At 39.4% G+C, this 15,714-nt stretch overlaps 1 protein-coding gene across 1 annotated transcript in view; it reads right to left on the bottom strand.

The window, feature by feature from the left end:
• The window catches only part of LOC122817578 (fibrillin-2-like), an 824,173-nt gene that overhangs the window by 326,956 nt on the left and 481,503 nt on the right, over positions 1 to 15,714 (bottom strand). The window contains exon 12 of the mRNA XM_044090614.1: positions 1,259 to 1,399. Coding sequence (XP_043946549.1) covers positions 1,259 to 1,399 — 141 coding nt within the window. The remainder of the gene's footprint in view (positions 1 to 1,258; positions 1,400 to 15,714) is intronic.

Here is a 15,714-nt window from a genome sequence, read left to right as displayed (position 1 = left end):
GTCATGTATTTGGTTGAGATGAGTGACTATTTGTTGGGTGTTGTATTTGGTTGAGCTTAGTGACTTCTTGTTGGTTTGTGTATTTGTTTGAGACGAGTGACTACTTGGGTCATGTATTTGGTTGAGACGAGTACTTGTTCGGTCGTGTATTTGGTTGAGACAAGTGACTACTTGTTGGGTTTTATATTTGGTTGAGATAAGTGACTACTTGTTGGGACTTGTATTTGGTTGAGCAGAGGGACTGACTACTTGTTGGTTCGTGTATTTGGTTGAGCTGAGTGACTACTTGTTGGGTCGTGTATTTGGTTGAGACGAGTGATTACTTGTTGGGTCGTGTATTTGGTTTAGATGAGTGACAACTTGTTGGGTTGTGTATTTGGTTGAAATGAGCGACTACTTGTTGGTTCGAGCACTGGTGGCTTCTTATTTTAGTAATTGTTTAAATGTTCTTGAATCAGTTGTGTGGAGCTTTTCTCCCTGGGTCTTTGTGCTGAAAATGGGCTATTGTCTAACTCAGACTTTCCCAGTTATCAAAGAATAAATAAATAAATACATACATGCATATATACATACATACATACATACATACATAAATAAATAAATAGTCAGACTAGGTAGATCACATGGTCCTTAACTGCTCTCAAAGTCTGTATTTCTAATTAATTCAAAACAAGATGCAAATAAAGAGTTTTATACATACCCTGCATTCAGCCATTAGAATTTATGCACCCTCTTATCTTACTAATAGCAGGTCGAAAATCATGTTTCCAGCTTGACTTTCCAACTTAACTAATGCTGGCTTGACCACATTTTAAACAAACAACCTACTTCTTCCAAGAAATGCAGTACTTGTCATCTTTATCCTTTTTGCAGTTCTGTGTGCTAAAACATAATGTCACTAGAGACCTGTGCGTGTTTATCACTTCATCCAGCTTTCTCCTTCCTTTTTGCAGTTGCTCTGCTTCCTGGAATACACCTGTCATCTTCAGTCACTCCCTACTGTATATGTCCAACGGAGGAGGAATTCCCTTAAAATTATTAAGATATCTTCTATCCTTTCATTGCATTCCCTTATCTCTTCCTTTTGCCTGTCGGTCTTGCATCCCAGTTTAATAACAAATGTCAGTGCTGGATCTGGAAGCAGCCTTATTTAACTTGAAACAACTGAAAGCAACTTCCCACTCAAGATCAATAACTGAAACATTAACTTTTGCAAGAAGAATAAGAAAATCACTGCAAAAGCATGAATGATACATACCAATGCAATGTCCAGGCATGTCCTGTTTGTACCCAGTATTGCATTCACAGCGATAACTCCCTGGGGTGGGATGACAGCGCCCATTCAAGCAGAGGTGTCTAAAATGATCGCAAAAATCAATTGGCTGAGTCACACTGCGGTCTGAAAAATGAAAAAGATAGAACCTTAGAACACTTAGAATAAAGGATTATCACATTTTAGTTGACCGTGATAATTCATATTCCAAGAATGTTTATCAAATACTTAACATAATCAACAAACTATTTTCTGTCAGTTTACTTAGAACTTTGACTACTTTACTGATGCAGTAACCAGTTCAGATTTTTAGACTAAGATATTTAGATTGAGATTTACAAATGTGTCTGGCATCTACAGTATACAAGTTGAGATTATGACAATTTTCCATTGCACACGTCAGTTTTAAGGATATTTGATTTATTTGTTAGAAAAAGTGCAAGTTTGTGAATTAATTTACCATCTAACACTTTTGACAGATATTTTAAGACCTGGATTCGATATATATAAAATAAGGGTTGGATGGCAAGTCTCCCAACACATGCCTACTCACCTTTATTTCATATTACCTACATTAGGAGTTAGAAAACACGCACAAAGTGTCTAGTCGGCAAAAGGACCTTGCCATCTTGGATGGTTGGTTAGAGATAATGTGGACCAACTGCATTTATTAATGCTAGTCTTCCACAATCAGTGTCTGGATACTTTTTAATTAAGTTACCCATTTGTTGTCTTATGTAGTATTTGTACAAAGACAAGAACAAGTAGTAATGGTAGATGCAGATAACAGGATAGAGCCAGAGGGCTGACAGCAGTTCGGCCAATGTTGTCATCCATATAGATCACATTCCTTTATCACTGACAGCTTTTTGCACCAAAGGTTATAAGATTGTATGTGTATGTATATTTATGGGCACTCGTGTGTTTTATGGACATGTACAATGTATGTGTATTAATGTGCGCATGCATGTGTCTGTGTGTTTGTTTATAGTTTTGTGTGTGTGTGTGTGGGTGTGTGTGCGTGCGTGTGTTTATATTTATGGGTACTCAGGTGTGTCTTTAATGACATGTACATGTGTGTGTATTTATGAGTGCATGCATGTGCCTGTGTGTGGCTATAGTTTTCTGTGTGTGTGTGTGTGTGTGTGTGTGTGTGTGTGTGTGTGTGTGTGTGTGTGTGTGTGTACGTGCGTGCGTGTGTTTATATTTATGGGTACTCAGGTGTGTCTTTAATGACATGTACATGTGTGTGTATTTATGAGCGCATGCATGTGCCTGTGTGTGGTTATAGTTTTGTGTGTGTGTGTGTGTGTGTGTGTGTGTGTGTGTGTGTGTGTGTGTGTGTGTGTGTGTGTGTGTGTGTGTGTGTGTGTGTGTGTGTGTATGTGCATGGATGTGTATCATTGTATGTTTAGTTACTGCATGATCCTGAAAAATGACTTCTTTGAAGAAGAGACTGAAAGAACAGTCTCTCTCATAACTGCAGTTTTGTAATATCATCTGCTTTTGCATTCAAAGTTATGCAAAAGTATGATACCTGATTGGGCAATATGCAGGAGGAACACCTCCTCTGCATTTGTTTTAAATCCTGTTACTAGGAAAAAAAAACAGTACAGCAATTGTTTTTCTAGTGGAGTAACCTAGCAACTGTATTCAGTAAGATATGTATATATAATATAAGAATCAAGTTCCTAACAAAAAGACAGACACACTCACAAACATACACACACACACACACACACACACACACACACACACACACACACACACACACACACACACACACACACACACACCCACACACACACACACACAATATTTGGATCTAAACAGTTAATCATAGTGTTATAGGCAATAGCAAGGAAGGATATATTGAAGGGTAAAAATACATCCAATTTAACTAATAACAAGTAAAGACATCGCAGGAATATTATGTCATCATGGTTTCTGAATCTCCACATAAGTACACAATGGAACACCAACATATATTAGGTTACTTTTAGGTTAATAAATAGTAATTACCAGGGACAGAACAAGATGGATAATGCTAGATAGAAGTTCATAGGATCTCAGTATTATAGGAATTAAAGGTAAGTACGACATGAAACTATCTGTGCCTTGTCAATACCTGCCCTCATGATGTAGCTCCTGCTTCTACAAGGGACAAGCAAGTCAGGGAAGGGATGAATTTGCAGATGCTAATCCAGTCCTCAAGTTTTGTTTTGAAGATGTGAGAATATACAAGAGCAATTTATTCCATAAATTGGGTTAATGTTGGGCAATAAATCTGTTCCACCAGCATGTAGTTCTACATTTGCTGAGATTCATAGTCTTAGTTCTAGTGCTTGTGGAACTACTGGGCTTGTGCAGATGTAACAGATCATGAAGGATCTGGTCCTGCTGGGCCTGTGCAGATGTAACAGATCATGGAGGATCTGATCCTGCTGGGCTTGTGCAGATGTAACAGATCATGGAAATATCTGGTCCTGCTGGGCTTGTGCAGATGTAACAGATCATGGAGGATCTGGTCCTGCTGGGCTTGTGCAGATGTAACAGATCATGGAGGATCTGGTCCTGCTGGGCTTGTGCAGATGTAGCAGATCATGGAGGATCTGGTCCTGCTGGGCCTGTGCAGATGTAACAGATCATGGAGGATCTGATCCTGCTGGGCTTGTGCAGATGTAACAGATCATGGAGTATCTGGTCCTGCTGGGCTTGTGCAGATGTAGCAGATCATGGAGGATCTGGTCCTGCTGGGCTTGTGCAGATGTAACAGATCATGGAGGATCTGGTCCTGCTGGGCTTGTGCAGATGTAACAGATCATGGAGGATCTGATCCTGCTGGGCTTGTGCAGATGTAACAGATCATAGAGGATCTGATCCTGCTGGGCTTGTGCATATGTAACAGATCATGGAGGATCTGGTCCTGCTGGGCTTGTGCAGATGTAACAGATCATGGAGGATCTGGTCCTGCTGGGCTTGTGCAGATGTAACAGATCATGAAGGATCTGGTCCTGCTGGGCTTGTGCAGATGTAGCAGATCATGGAGGATCTGGTCCTGCTGGGCTTGTGCAGATGTAACAGATCATGGAGGATCTGGTCCTGCTGGGCTTATGAAGATGTAACAGATCATGGAGGATCTGGTCCTGCTGGGCTTGTGCAGATGTAGCAGATCATGGAGGATCTGGTCTTCGTTGGCACAGAATAAAAGATGCAGACAGTGCATCTAAGAGTCTATAAATACTGAGGATACAAATAAGGCTTCAAGCCTGTCATAGTAGGCAACAGTCTTTAGAACAGCAATCTTTTTTTTTTTGTTAGGAACAGCTGGGGCCTTTCTAACTGCATGATGTGTCTGGATAAGTACATGCCAAAGGGGGCATCGTACTCTTCAACTCGTGTAATAACAGCATAGACAGATGGATGATACCTTATTTTGACTCAGATGAGATACCTCTAGCGATCAGCAGTGTTAAATAAAAAAGTTTCCTGACTACTGATAGAACATGATGGTTGAAGGAGAGGAAGTTATTGACCAAGGTGCCAAGAGTCTTGACTATCATATCAGTTTGGAATAGGATGCTAGCTACATTGTTAGTTGAAGATGAGAGTTTTTACCAAATTCAGCAATACTGCTGTTTTTCACATTTAACCCTTTTTTCAGTACATAGATAATGTATCAAAAGGTGATTGGACAGTAAAACCAAACCTGTAGAAACTGACATGTTAATTTGCCATAGGTATAGGTTTACACTTTTGAAGTCAATGAAGTATATGCAATACAGAACAGGTCCTGGCACCAAGCCCTGCTGTACATAGCTAGTTGCTTTCTTCTACATTAACTATGTGACTTCTTTCTTTCAGTTTGTTTGCTATCCCATCTTGTCACATAAGGTTCTGCATTTAGGCTTTTTTAGTTTATTTCTAATAGCAGTCTGCAGCATTGTGTCAAATACCTTGGTTAAACTTAAACAGACTGTGTGGACTGAGTGACCATGATGCACTGCATCTGTGACCAAAGAAATATACTAAGTAATGTAGACATGACCTTGAGATACTGAAGTTTTTGAAGTCAGATGTGATGTCTTCAATGGCTTTGAAGAATACACTAGTTAGGCTGATGGGTCTGTAATTCCTGGGCTGTGTGGTGTGGGCCCTTTTGAAGGAACACACCAAAATCAGTTCTCCATACTTTAAGGACATATCCTGTGGTTAAGCTCAAATAAAATAGTTCAGGAGAGGTTCCATGAGAGCTGGTCTGGCACTATTTATTAGACATCCACGTAAATCGCTCGACCCCCGTGGAAGTGGTATTTTTAGTTTTTCAGAGTAGAGTTTAGAAATGTTCCTTTGTGATCTAAGAGAGAGTACGGGATACATGGATTTGTAGACTTTTTATGACTCTTTCTGGGATAAAGTTGACACTAAGTTTATCTGTAACTATATTAGCTAGCTCTTCCAAGTCAAAGTGAGTGAGCTTATTTTGGAATGGCTCAGAACACAGAGTATTGTTTCTTAATTTTCTGATGTAATTAAGGAATGGTTTGTAATTATCCATCTTTAATCTAGGTGTATTTACATTTGTTATAGGACTGCAGAAGTTTTCTATTTTCTTTTTGTTACACAGCTTATTTATACTGATGGACTACCAGGATGATTTGTTTTTGAATTTTCCTTTATATTTGGTTCTAATAGTGACTACTAATTATGTACACCTTTTCAGGTGTGGATATATCTCTCCTGTATGTGGTGTAAGTTGGATATTCTGTGTAATGCCCATAATGTCACACCTGCTTCTGTAATTCTTGATATCATTTACCGTAGTCCTGAACAGCTGATATGTTGTGGGACAGCACTACATAGTAATGATTCTGAGGCCCAGTGAGGTATACGTATACAGAAATGGTCTTGATTAGCATTTTACATAGGGAAAACATGGATTATTTTACCAAAATATATAATACATTTTTTTCAAATTAAAATCCATATTGTTAGTAATGGCCCAGACAAATAACTCGACTAAATATCTTTGCAGGCTGTTATGTTCTTCTGGTCCAGTAATAGCTGCTATTAGCATCATATTTACTAATCTACAGACCTTTGAGAATAGGAAAAGATGTAATGAATATGAGTTTCTGAACTTTCTCCAACATAATCTCCTTCTTCTGTTGCTGTTTTTAATTCCTTATTCCACCAAGGAAATGTGAAGGTTGTTACCCTTGCAGATTCTAATGGGGCATATCTTTCAATAATTGGCCTGAAGAAAATAAACATTTTCCCCATCTAGTAGCATTATCAGCATCACATAAATCTTCTCTCCATCTCCAATGATTTATCTACTCATTTATTTATAGTAATCTCTTCTATAAAATGCTCTATATATTCCTTTTTTGATTGCATTTGAATATGGGAAAAGGCTGGATTGTACTTCCATCCTACACTATTGTGATCTGATCCAACTAATTCAGGTTCAATAGAACATTCTAGTGTTCTTACCTGAGTTAGTCCAACCAATATCCAACAAATTATTACCCCTTGTTGGCATCTCTACAACCTGTTTATAACGATGTTCAAAACTAAATTTCACAATGTCATTCATTACACCTATTTAACTAGACATCTGAGGCATTAAAATCTCCAACTAAAAACTCATACCCATTTTTAAAATTATTTAAAATAATTTTATTAAACTCCCTATTCTTAACAGATGTAAAGTTTTTTTTGGGGGGGGTCTATAAAATAAGCATACCTTAAACTGACTATAATTACATTTAATTTTAATTGATATAATTCCAAAGTACTCATTTTGGCTCTTCTAAAAGGAAACATATTATTTATAGCTACATTTTGTATAGTAACTCTAACACTGTAAGCCACAATAACTACACACACATTGTTTGAGAAAGTCTGTATAGAAGAGTATTACAATGAAACACATATGAGGAGGAGGAATGTGGAGGATGATGGGAGAGTATCTATACTAATGTAAGAGAACCTCCAACAAAGGCATATGGCTAATGGTAACAACCTGTAATATCTTTCTTTAGAGAGGAGCTAATAGTAGTATTAATTTTAATTATTTATTTTTAACCATAGTAAAGCACTGATCATTCTGGACCATTTTAGACTAAACTAAAGAATAGACGTTTTGCAACATTTTGTTGTAAGAATACATACTGCAAAGCAATGGAAAAAAAATAAAGTCATGTAGATTTTATGAGAGAAATGAAACCTTTACTGAAGAACTCTTTATTACTGTTTTCTATCCTGCTGAAATTCTAAAGATGGAATTTTGGGAATTTCAGAGTTTCCTAGAAAACAGTAAGACAATTCTGAAAAATATGTCTCAGTGTAGTGAATGTTTTCCCTTCTTTTTCTATCTGCCAATATTCCTCAAAGGGACTAACAAACAAGGACTCAGCATTAAAGGAGGCCTCCAGACTGCTGTCATTAACATCTTTTTTGGAATATCTTCATAGGTTCATAGGTTGGTACTAGGCTATCGGCCCTATGGCCTATACAAGCCTAGCCATAACAATTTCCTGGCTATTTCTTCCCACAGTATTTACTAGCAGGGCAACTGATGTGATCCCCGGGGTGAATTTCCTATCTCCCATCCAATCATCAAGGTTCCTTTTGAAGAGGGCCAAAGAGGTGATCTGCCTGACATGTATGGGCAGTCTATTCCAGAGTCTGGGGAGTCTCTGGATCAGGAACCTATCCCTCCAGCATGTTTTATTCATTGTGATGACAAAGTTTATATCCCTGGAGCATGTGGCTCTGAGGGATTGGGATTTCTTTAAGTGTAGCATGTCCAACAGCTCTGGGTTTGACATGGCCTTGTATGTTAAGCAGAGATCACCACTGAGTAGATGATATGCGACAGAGTATAGCTTGAGTTTTTTAGACGGTCAGCGTAGGGCATCTGCTTTAGGCCTGTGATTCTTTTAGTGAGGTATTTCTGCGGCCTTTACAGTTGTTGCAGATGTCTTGAGAGGTACATACCAAATGGGGCATTGTATTCTATAATGGGTCTAATGAGGGATGAGTACAGTGGGACAATGACCTCCTTTTTTCTGGATGAAAACCCCTTAGTGATGTGGTGTGCCACATAGAATGATTTCCTGACTGTTGTGGCAATGTGGCTATTGAAGGTGAGACCACTGTCCACCTGTGTCCCTAAGTCTCTAATTACACTTTCCTTGTTTAGTGTACTGCCACCTATGTGGTAATTCATGGGTACATGTTTTTTTCCTAAAGGGGATAACTATACATTTCTTGGCATTGAGCTTGAGCCCATGGCTCTGGCACCAAGCATCTGTTTCTGTAAGGCCCTTTTGTAAAATATCCACATTATTTGGGTATTCAATAATGGCTCCCAGTCTGCAGTCATCTGCGAACTTTGTTAGCCAGAGTCCCTTAGTGTTGGTCTGTACTTCAGAGAAATAGATGCCAAACAAGAGCGGTCCCAGGACTGAACCCTGAGGTACTCTACTTGTCACTTGTCTGGAGCTGGATTTGGAGTTGGCTACTTTTACAGTGTGGGTTCTGTCAGTAAGCCAGTTGGCAACCCATCAAGTGATGTAGGGATTAATGCCAGCTTAGTAAGTTTATATATGATTCCAGAGTGAGGGATGGTGTTGAAGGCCTTAGTAAGGTCCATATAGGCTGTGTGGACTGCCTTACCCTCGTCCACAGCTCTGGAGACTGATTTGAAAAAGTCAGTCAGGGTCAGGAGACAAGATCGGCCCTTCACAAACCCAAACTGGGTGGGGTCCAGTGTTTGAAGGTTGCCAATGTCTTTGTTTATAAGTTCCATGATAATACATTCCATGGCCTTGCAGATCAGGCTTATCAGACTGATGTGGCAGTAGTCCCCATGATCAAAGGTGGATCCCCCCTTGTGGAGTGGGATAACTGTAGCTGTGTGGGCATGTAGCCTGAGGTGAGGCTATGATTAAACATGACACTTAGGGGAGGTGCCAGTTCATTTTGTAGCTGATGTAGTACACAGTCCGGGATGTCGTCTGGTCCCATGGATGCTGTATTCGTAGCTTTGGAGAGTGTGGTTTTTACCTGTGTGGCCATTATTACTAGAATTTGGCAATTTTTCGGGGGTGAAGTTGGCACTGAATCAATCTGCCAGGATATTGGCAATATCCTTGGGATCAGTATATTTAATGCTATTCTGTTGTAGCTCAGAGCAGATCTGAGCATTGCCATCTAGATTCTTGACATAGTTCTAGAATGCCTTGTGGTTGTCTTTGGAATCTTAGGCAATTTTATTTTTGTAACTAGCTTTGGAGGATTTTATGAGGGATCTCAGCTTCTTACTGAGGCTGGTAAGGGAGTTTTTTGCATCCTGGGATTTTCCTCTTTTCTGCAACAGTTTCTTCCTTTTGTTGTAAAGTTTGTTTATGGCAGGGGACCAACAGGTTGGCTTCCTTTTTTTGGAGCAGTGCATCTTGGTTCTATTTGGGATGGCAAGATTTATGCACGAGTGGATGTGCTCGTACAGTGCCTTAGTGTAAGATTCAGCAGTCGAACTTTCAGTTCCTGTCGGCATGGGTGTCATGAAGTTTGTCACTTCTGACTTGAGTAGCATGAAGTTGGCTTTGGAGAAGTTTTTTATGGAGGTTTCCTTACTGGGGGTTAGGGAAGGGATGTGTATGTCAAGGGAGATTAGCATATGGTCAGACCTGACCTAGAGGGGGTGACCATAGGTGTGGAGCATCGATTTCCCATGTTGGTAATGACCTGGTCTAGGATATTGGAGCCCCTAGTGGGACTATGGATTAGTTGATCCAGGGCATTGGTACATGAGTAGTTTTCCCAGTTAATGGCAGGGTAGTTGAAATCACCCAGTATTAGGGTGTTTGGTTGTATCTTAATATTTTCCAGTATGTTTAGAAAGGTGTAGTGAGAATCTTGGGGCATGGTGGGGGATTAGCAGCAAGCTACAGTTTGGATTTCAGTCTTACCTAGTGTGAGTTGCACCTAGAGAATTTCAGATGCATTGTGTCGGGCAACTAGCCTGGAGGTGTGAATATCCTTGGTGAATATGGACACTCCCCCACCTTTAGTGTTTTGTCTTGGTTTGGTGGCCAAAAAGTGTGGTAAGAGTTGTAGCCTGGTATTGCAGGGGTGCTCTCTGGAGTCTTGAACCAGGTCTCAGTTACTGCACAGATATCAATGTTCTCCATTTTTAGGAGTGCCTCGAGAGAGTGCATTTTGAGGTTTAGACTTATAGCATTGAGTAGCATTACCTTCAGATTTTGCATGCTTGTACCTGTTACGGTGGTGGTTTTGTCCTTTGACCTTTGCCTAAAAAAGGCATTATAAGGGTGGTAAGAGCCTTAGCCAGTAACCTGAATCCTAGGGGTGACAGGTGCAGAGCATCTCTGGCAAAGCATCGTGGTCTGTCGATCATGTCGTCCCAGGCAGACAGATACTGGATCCCCTTAGAATGACACCAGAAGCTTAGCCAATTGTTGAAGTCAATTATTTTGTCCTTATACTGTTTTATCATTCTGGGTGAAGGCAGGATGTTACTCAGGGCTAGGGTCATACCTGCCTGGGCCACATGATCCAAGAGCTCTTCCATGTCTCTTTTCATGTAGTCCAGGGAGGTACATCTAACGTCATTCACTCCAACATGGACAATGACTGAGTCATATTTATACTTGTTGTGGAGTGACTTGAGTGCATGCGTTATGTGGTGGATCCTGGCACCCGACAGGCAGCTGAATGCAATTTCTCGTTGTTCAGCCTGGTGAGTGGGACATCAGTCTGCCTGACTATACAGTCACCTATGACCAAAGTGTTGGGTATGTTGTCTCGCCTTATGGGCTGTTGTTGGATGGAACACTGGTGTTGTGAGCTATGTGACACTAATTGTGATTGGTGTTTGTTTGCGTTTCAGCTTCGGAGGTCCTTGTTGCTTGGGCAGGTTACTGTTAAGGGCCTCCACATATGAGAGTTTAGTGTTGCTATGTGAAGGTTTTGGTGGTGTGGGTTTAGAAGGGCTATGTGTTGCTTGAGGTGTAGTGTGGGTGTTAACCTTCTCCTCTTGACTTTCTAGCACAATCTTGGGTGGAGAGAGCTTTGCTTCCAATTTGGCTATGTAAGTGCATCTCTCGCAGGTTGTGGTGTTGGGTGGTAGGAGGAGAGGGTTGTCTGTGTACATGAGGCAATTGCTGCATTGCCCCGGTATGCCCAGATTTACCAGGTGGACAGGAGAAATCACCAGTAGCTGACCCTTGGACATGCCTGCTTTGGTAATTATTTTTGTAAAGTACAAGAGCAGTTTTTCCTTACTTTAGCAAGGTAATTTGCAATTATAGGCTGTTTAGTCCCTACTATTAATTTCGCCTTATTAACAAGGAGAGTTGAGTGCTTGTATCAGTTTAAGGCTTCCTAGTGCTTTCCAGCAGGTTTTAGAGCAAGTGCTAGTCACAGGGATGCTTAAAGGTAAGATGAAAAAAAATGGTTTATCCTAAACACTGCAATGTGCACTAACTTACGTTTTACCTGTCCAGAAAGTTAAGTTTTAGTGGAGAGTCACTATTTTTAAAACAGCAAGATAGATTGAAAGGAGGTGGTCACTTTTGTATTCTGGTACTATGGAATACAGTAAGATGGCCAATAAATTTAAATAGTGGAAGGGGAGTGATTTCACAAAATGATAATTTTGCGCTTATTCACACAAGCCAGTAAAAGCAGAGAGACTGTGGCTTGAACCAGTATACCATTATAATACAACTGTAGCAACAGATCACAAATGAGGCATTTGTTGTATTTCAGGTACACTTAGTCACATGACAAGATCACAATGAGGCATTCACTATATCACAGGTACACTCAGTCACATGACAGCCTCTATCATCTTCACTGTAGACCAACATTAAGAGCTTACCTTTAGAGTCTGATTCCCGTAACAACAGCAGAGTGTCCTACATCTTATACAACATACAAATCTGAGAGGGAACTATATGAGTTAAAACCAAAACAAAAATCCATCTGGTTTTCCTTAGTAAATGTAAAGGTTTTATTATTTTATCTGTCAACCATTCTGGATTCTTTTGTTATAAGTGTAGCAACCAGTCTTCTACTGATTTTATGCCAAAAAAAAAAAACGGAATACACTAACTAGAACTTTTCTCAAGTCCTAAGGAGACTTTAATTGTCAAAATCAGTTCCATACAGACTATTTAGTTTTGGAGGCAAGAGAATACACATTTTGGGTATTGCTGACGATTTCATCAATTTCTGGAAAGAATTGACTAGGTAAAGAATCTCCTAAGACTGTTGACAGATCTGTTGTGGGAGGAAGTGCCCTATGACGTCCTTTCATAAAACTTCTACCCCAGACTCACAGTTTCCCAGCATTCCTGAAAACAGATACACCTGTGATAGAAGAGAGAGAGGGAAAAAGAGAGGGTCATGAGACCCAGAATGCTGATTTTCAAAACCAGTGTCCATCCCCAAAGAGGACTCAGTTCATTTTATGTAAAACTCTTCATCCTTCAAGACTGGAAATGTGATATTACATCCTTTTTTCAAAAGAGGAAATACTACTGCAGATCTGAAATAGACAAATGTAGATTTTAGGATGAAGTTTTCGTTTCACATTGTAAATAAATATAACATACATGGAGTTGGTCTATGCCCCAGACTTTACATTGCTTGTTGGACAAATCTGAAATACACATCTAAAAATCAGGGAATATGTTGATTTACACCAGCCTGGTATGCAGATGTACATTTATTTGAGATTAATTCACTACAATTCCTCATGCTGGTATAGTACTTCCACCAAGTGCTGTCATGCTGTTTATTCAGTAAAAGGTATAAACCTGGGCTTAGAGTATCATGTGCTTATCTCTTGCAAAAGAAATGAATACAGACAAATCTCAAAGCAGCTATGGCAGAATGTTCACAGTCTCAAACTAAGTCAAGTTATAAATCCACAGAATGTTCACAGTCTCAAGTCAGGTCAAATTATAAATCCAAGTCTTATTTCCAGATAAAATCCCTTTATTGCAAGTAAGTTACAACAGGTAAGCACTTTCACAAACTTCTGTTTGCTTCATCAGACCATAAACAAGCAGACTGAGCCCCCTCCTTTTTATACTCATGCAAATTGTCAAATTTCAAATGAACAAACCACAGTCAATCCTATACTCAAAGCACCTCCCCACTATTAAATTAAAGCACTCACAATAAAATATACATCTGAGATGCATATAAAATAAGCATAAAATAACATAGAATCAAAATAAAATAAACTAGAGCTAACATCATAGAATTCAGTAGGAAAGAGTTTGAATGACCATCTTTCTATTGTTTCCAAGTTGAAAAATAGGAGACTGTTAAAATGAACACATGAAATAAATTGACATCACTGGGGAGGTGCTTTGAGTATAGGAGTGACTGTGATTTGTTCATTTGAAATTTGACTATTTGTATGAGTATAAAGGGGGGGGGGCTGAGTCTGCTTGTTTATGATCTGATGAAGCAAACAGAAATTTCTGAAAGCACTTACCTGTTGTAACTTACTTGCAATAAAGGGATTTCTTCTGGAAATAAGATGTGTAGATTTATAACTTTACCTGGCTTGAGACTGTGAACATTCTGTGGATTTATAACTTGACCTGGCTTGAGACTGTGAACCTTCTGTGGATTTATAACTTGACCTGGCTTGAGACTGTGAACATTCTGTGGATTTATAACTTGACCTGGCTTGAGACTGTGAACATTCTGTGGATTTATAACTTGACCTGGCTTGCGACTGTGAACATTCTGTGGATTTATAACTTGACCTGGCTTGAGACTGTGAACATTCTGTGGATTTATAACTTGACCTGGCTTGAGACTGTGAACATTCTGTGGATTTATAATTTGACCTGGCTTGAGACTGCGAACATTCTGTGGATTTATAACTTGACCTGGCTTGAGACTGTGAACATTCTGTGGATTTATAACTTGACCTGGCTTGAGACTGTGAACATTCTGTGGATTTATAACTTGACCTGGCTTGAGACTGTGAACATTCTGTGGATTTATAACTTGACCTGGCTTGAGACTGTGAACATTCTGTGGATTTATAACTTGACCTGGCTTGAGACTGTGAACATTCTGTGGATTTATAACTTGACCTGGCTTGAGACTGTCAACATTCTGTGGATTTATAACTTGACCTGGCTTGAGACTGTGAACATTCTGTGGATTTATAACTTGACCTGGCTTGAGACTGTGAACAGTCTATGGATTTATAACTTGACCTGGCTTGAGACTGTGAACATTCTATGGATTTATAACTTGACCTGGCTTGAGACTGTGAACATTCTGTGGATTTATAACTTGACCTGGCTTGAGACTGTGAACATTCTATGGATTTATAACTTGACCTGGCTTGAGACTGTGAACATTCTGTGGATTTATAACTTGACCTGGCTTGAGACTGTGAACATTCTCTGGATTTATAACTTGACCTGGCTTGAGACTGTGAACATTCTGTGGATTTATAACTTGACCTGGCTTGAGACTGTGAACATTCTGTGGATTTATAACTTGACCTGGCTTGAGACTGTGAACATTCTGTGGATTTATAACTTGACCTGGCTTGAGACTGTCAACATTCTGTGGATTTATAACTTGACCTGGCTTGAGACTGTGAACATTCTGTGGATTTATAACTTGACCTGGCTTGAGACTGTGAACATTCTCTGGATTTATAACTTGACCTGGCTTGAGACTGTGAACATTCTATGGATTTATAACTTGACCTGGATTGAGACTGTGAACATTCTGTGGATTTATAACTTGACTTAGCTTGAGACTGTGAACATTCTGTGGATTTATAACTTGACCTGGCTTGAGACTGTGAACATTCTGTGGATTTATAACTTGACTTAGCTTGAGACTGTAAACATTCTGCCATAGCTGCTTCGATATTTGGCTGCATTCATTCCTTTTTTGTATTGAGTGGCAGCTGGGACCCTGAGGTTTGTTTTTTCTTGCAAAAGAAATGTTGAACTGATTATTTTCCTTTTATAAGTCCTGAAAAACATTGCCAAGCAGAATAGTGTTGAAGCACACTGTACCACAAGGAGTGCAGGGCTTATCCCACAGTGTAAAAACAAGTTTTAGATATGTCTGTGTGTATAGTACTGTGATGTTTTATGTATGTAAGTGGGTATAGTATTGAGACGTTTTATGTATGTCTGCATGTATAGTATTACAATGTTTTATGTATGTCTGTGGGTATAGTATTGGGACGTTTTATGTATGTCTGCATGTATAGTATTGCAATGTTTTATGGATGTCTGTGTGTGTATAGTATTGTGCTGTTTTATGTATGTCTGTTTGTATACTATTGTGATGTTTTATATAAGTCTGTGTGCATAGTGTGATGTATTATGTATGTCTGTGTCTATAGT

Source organism: Protopterus annectens, chromosome 13.part0, assembly GCF_019279795.1.
Source record: "Protopterus annectens isolate FY-2018-M chromosome 13.part0, PAN1.0, whole genome shotgun sequence".
NCBI classification, from domain to species: domain Eukaryota; kingdom Metazoa; phylum Chordata; order Ceratodontiformes; family Protopteridae; genus Protopterus; species Protopterus annectens.
This window is presented reverse-complemented; position numbering and strand designations above follow the sequence as displayed.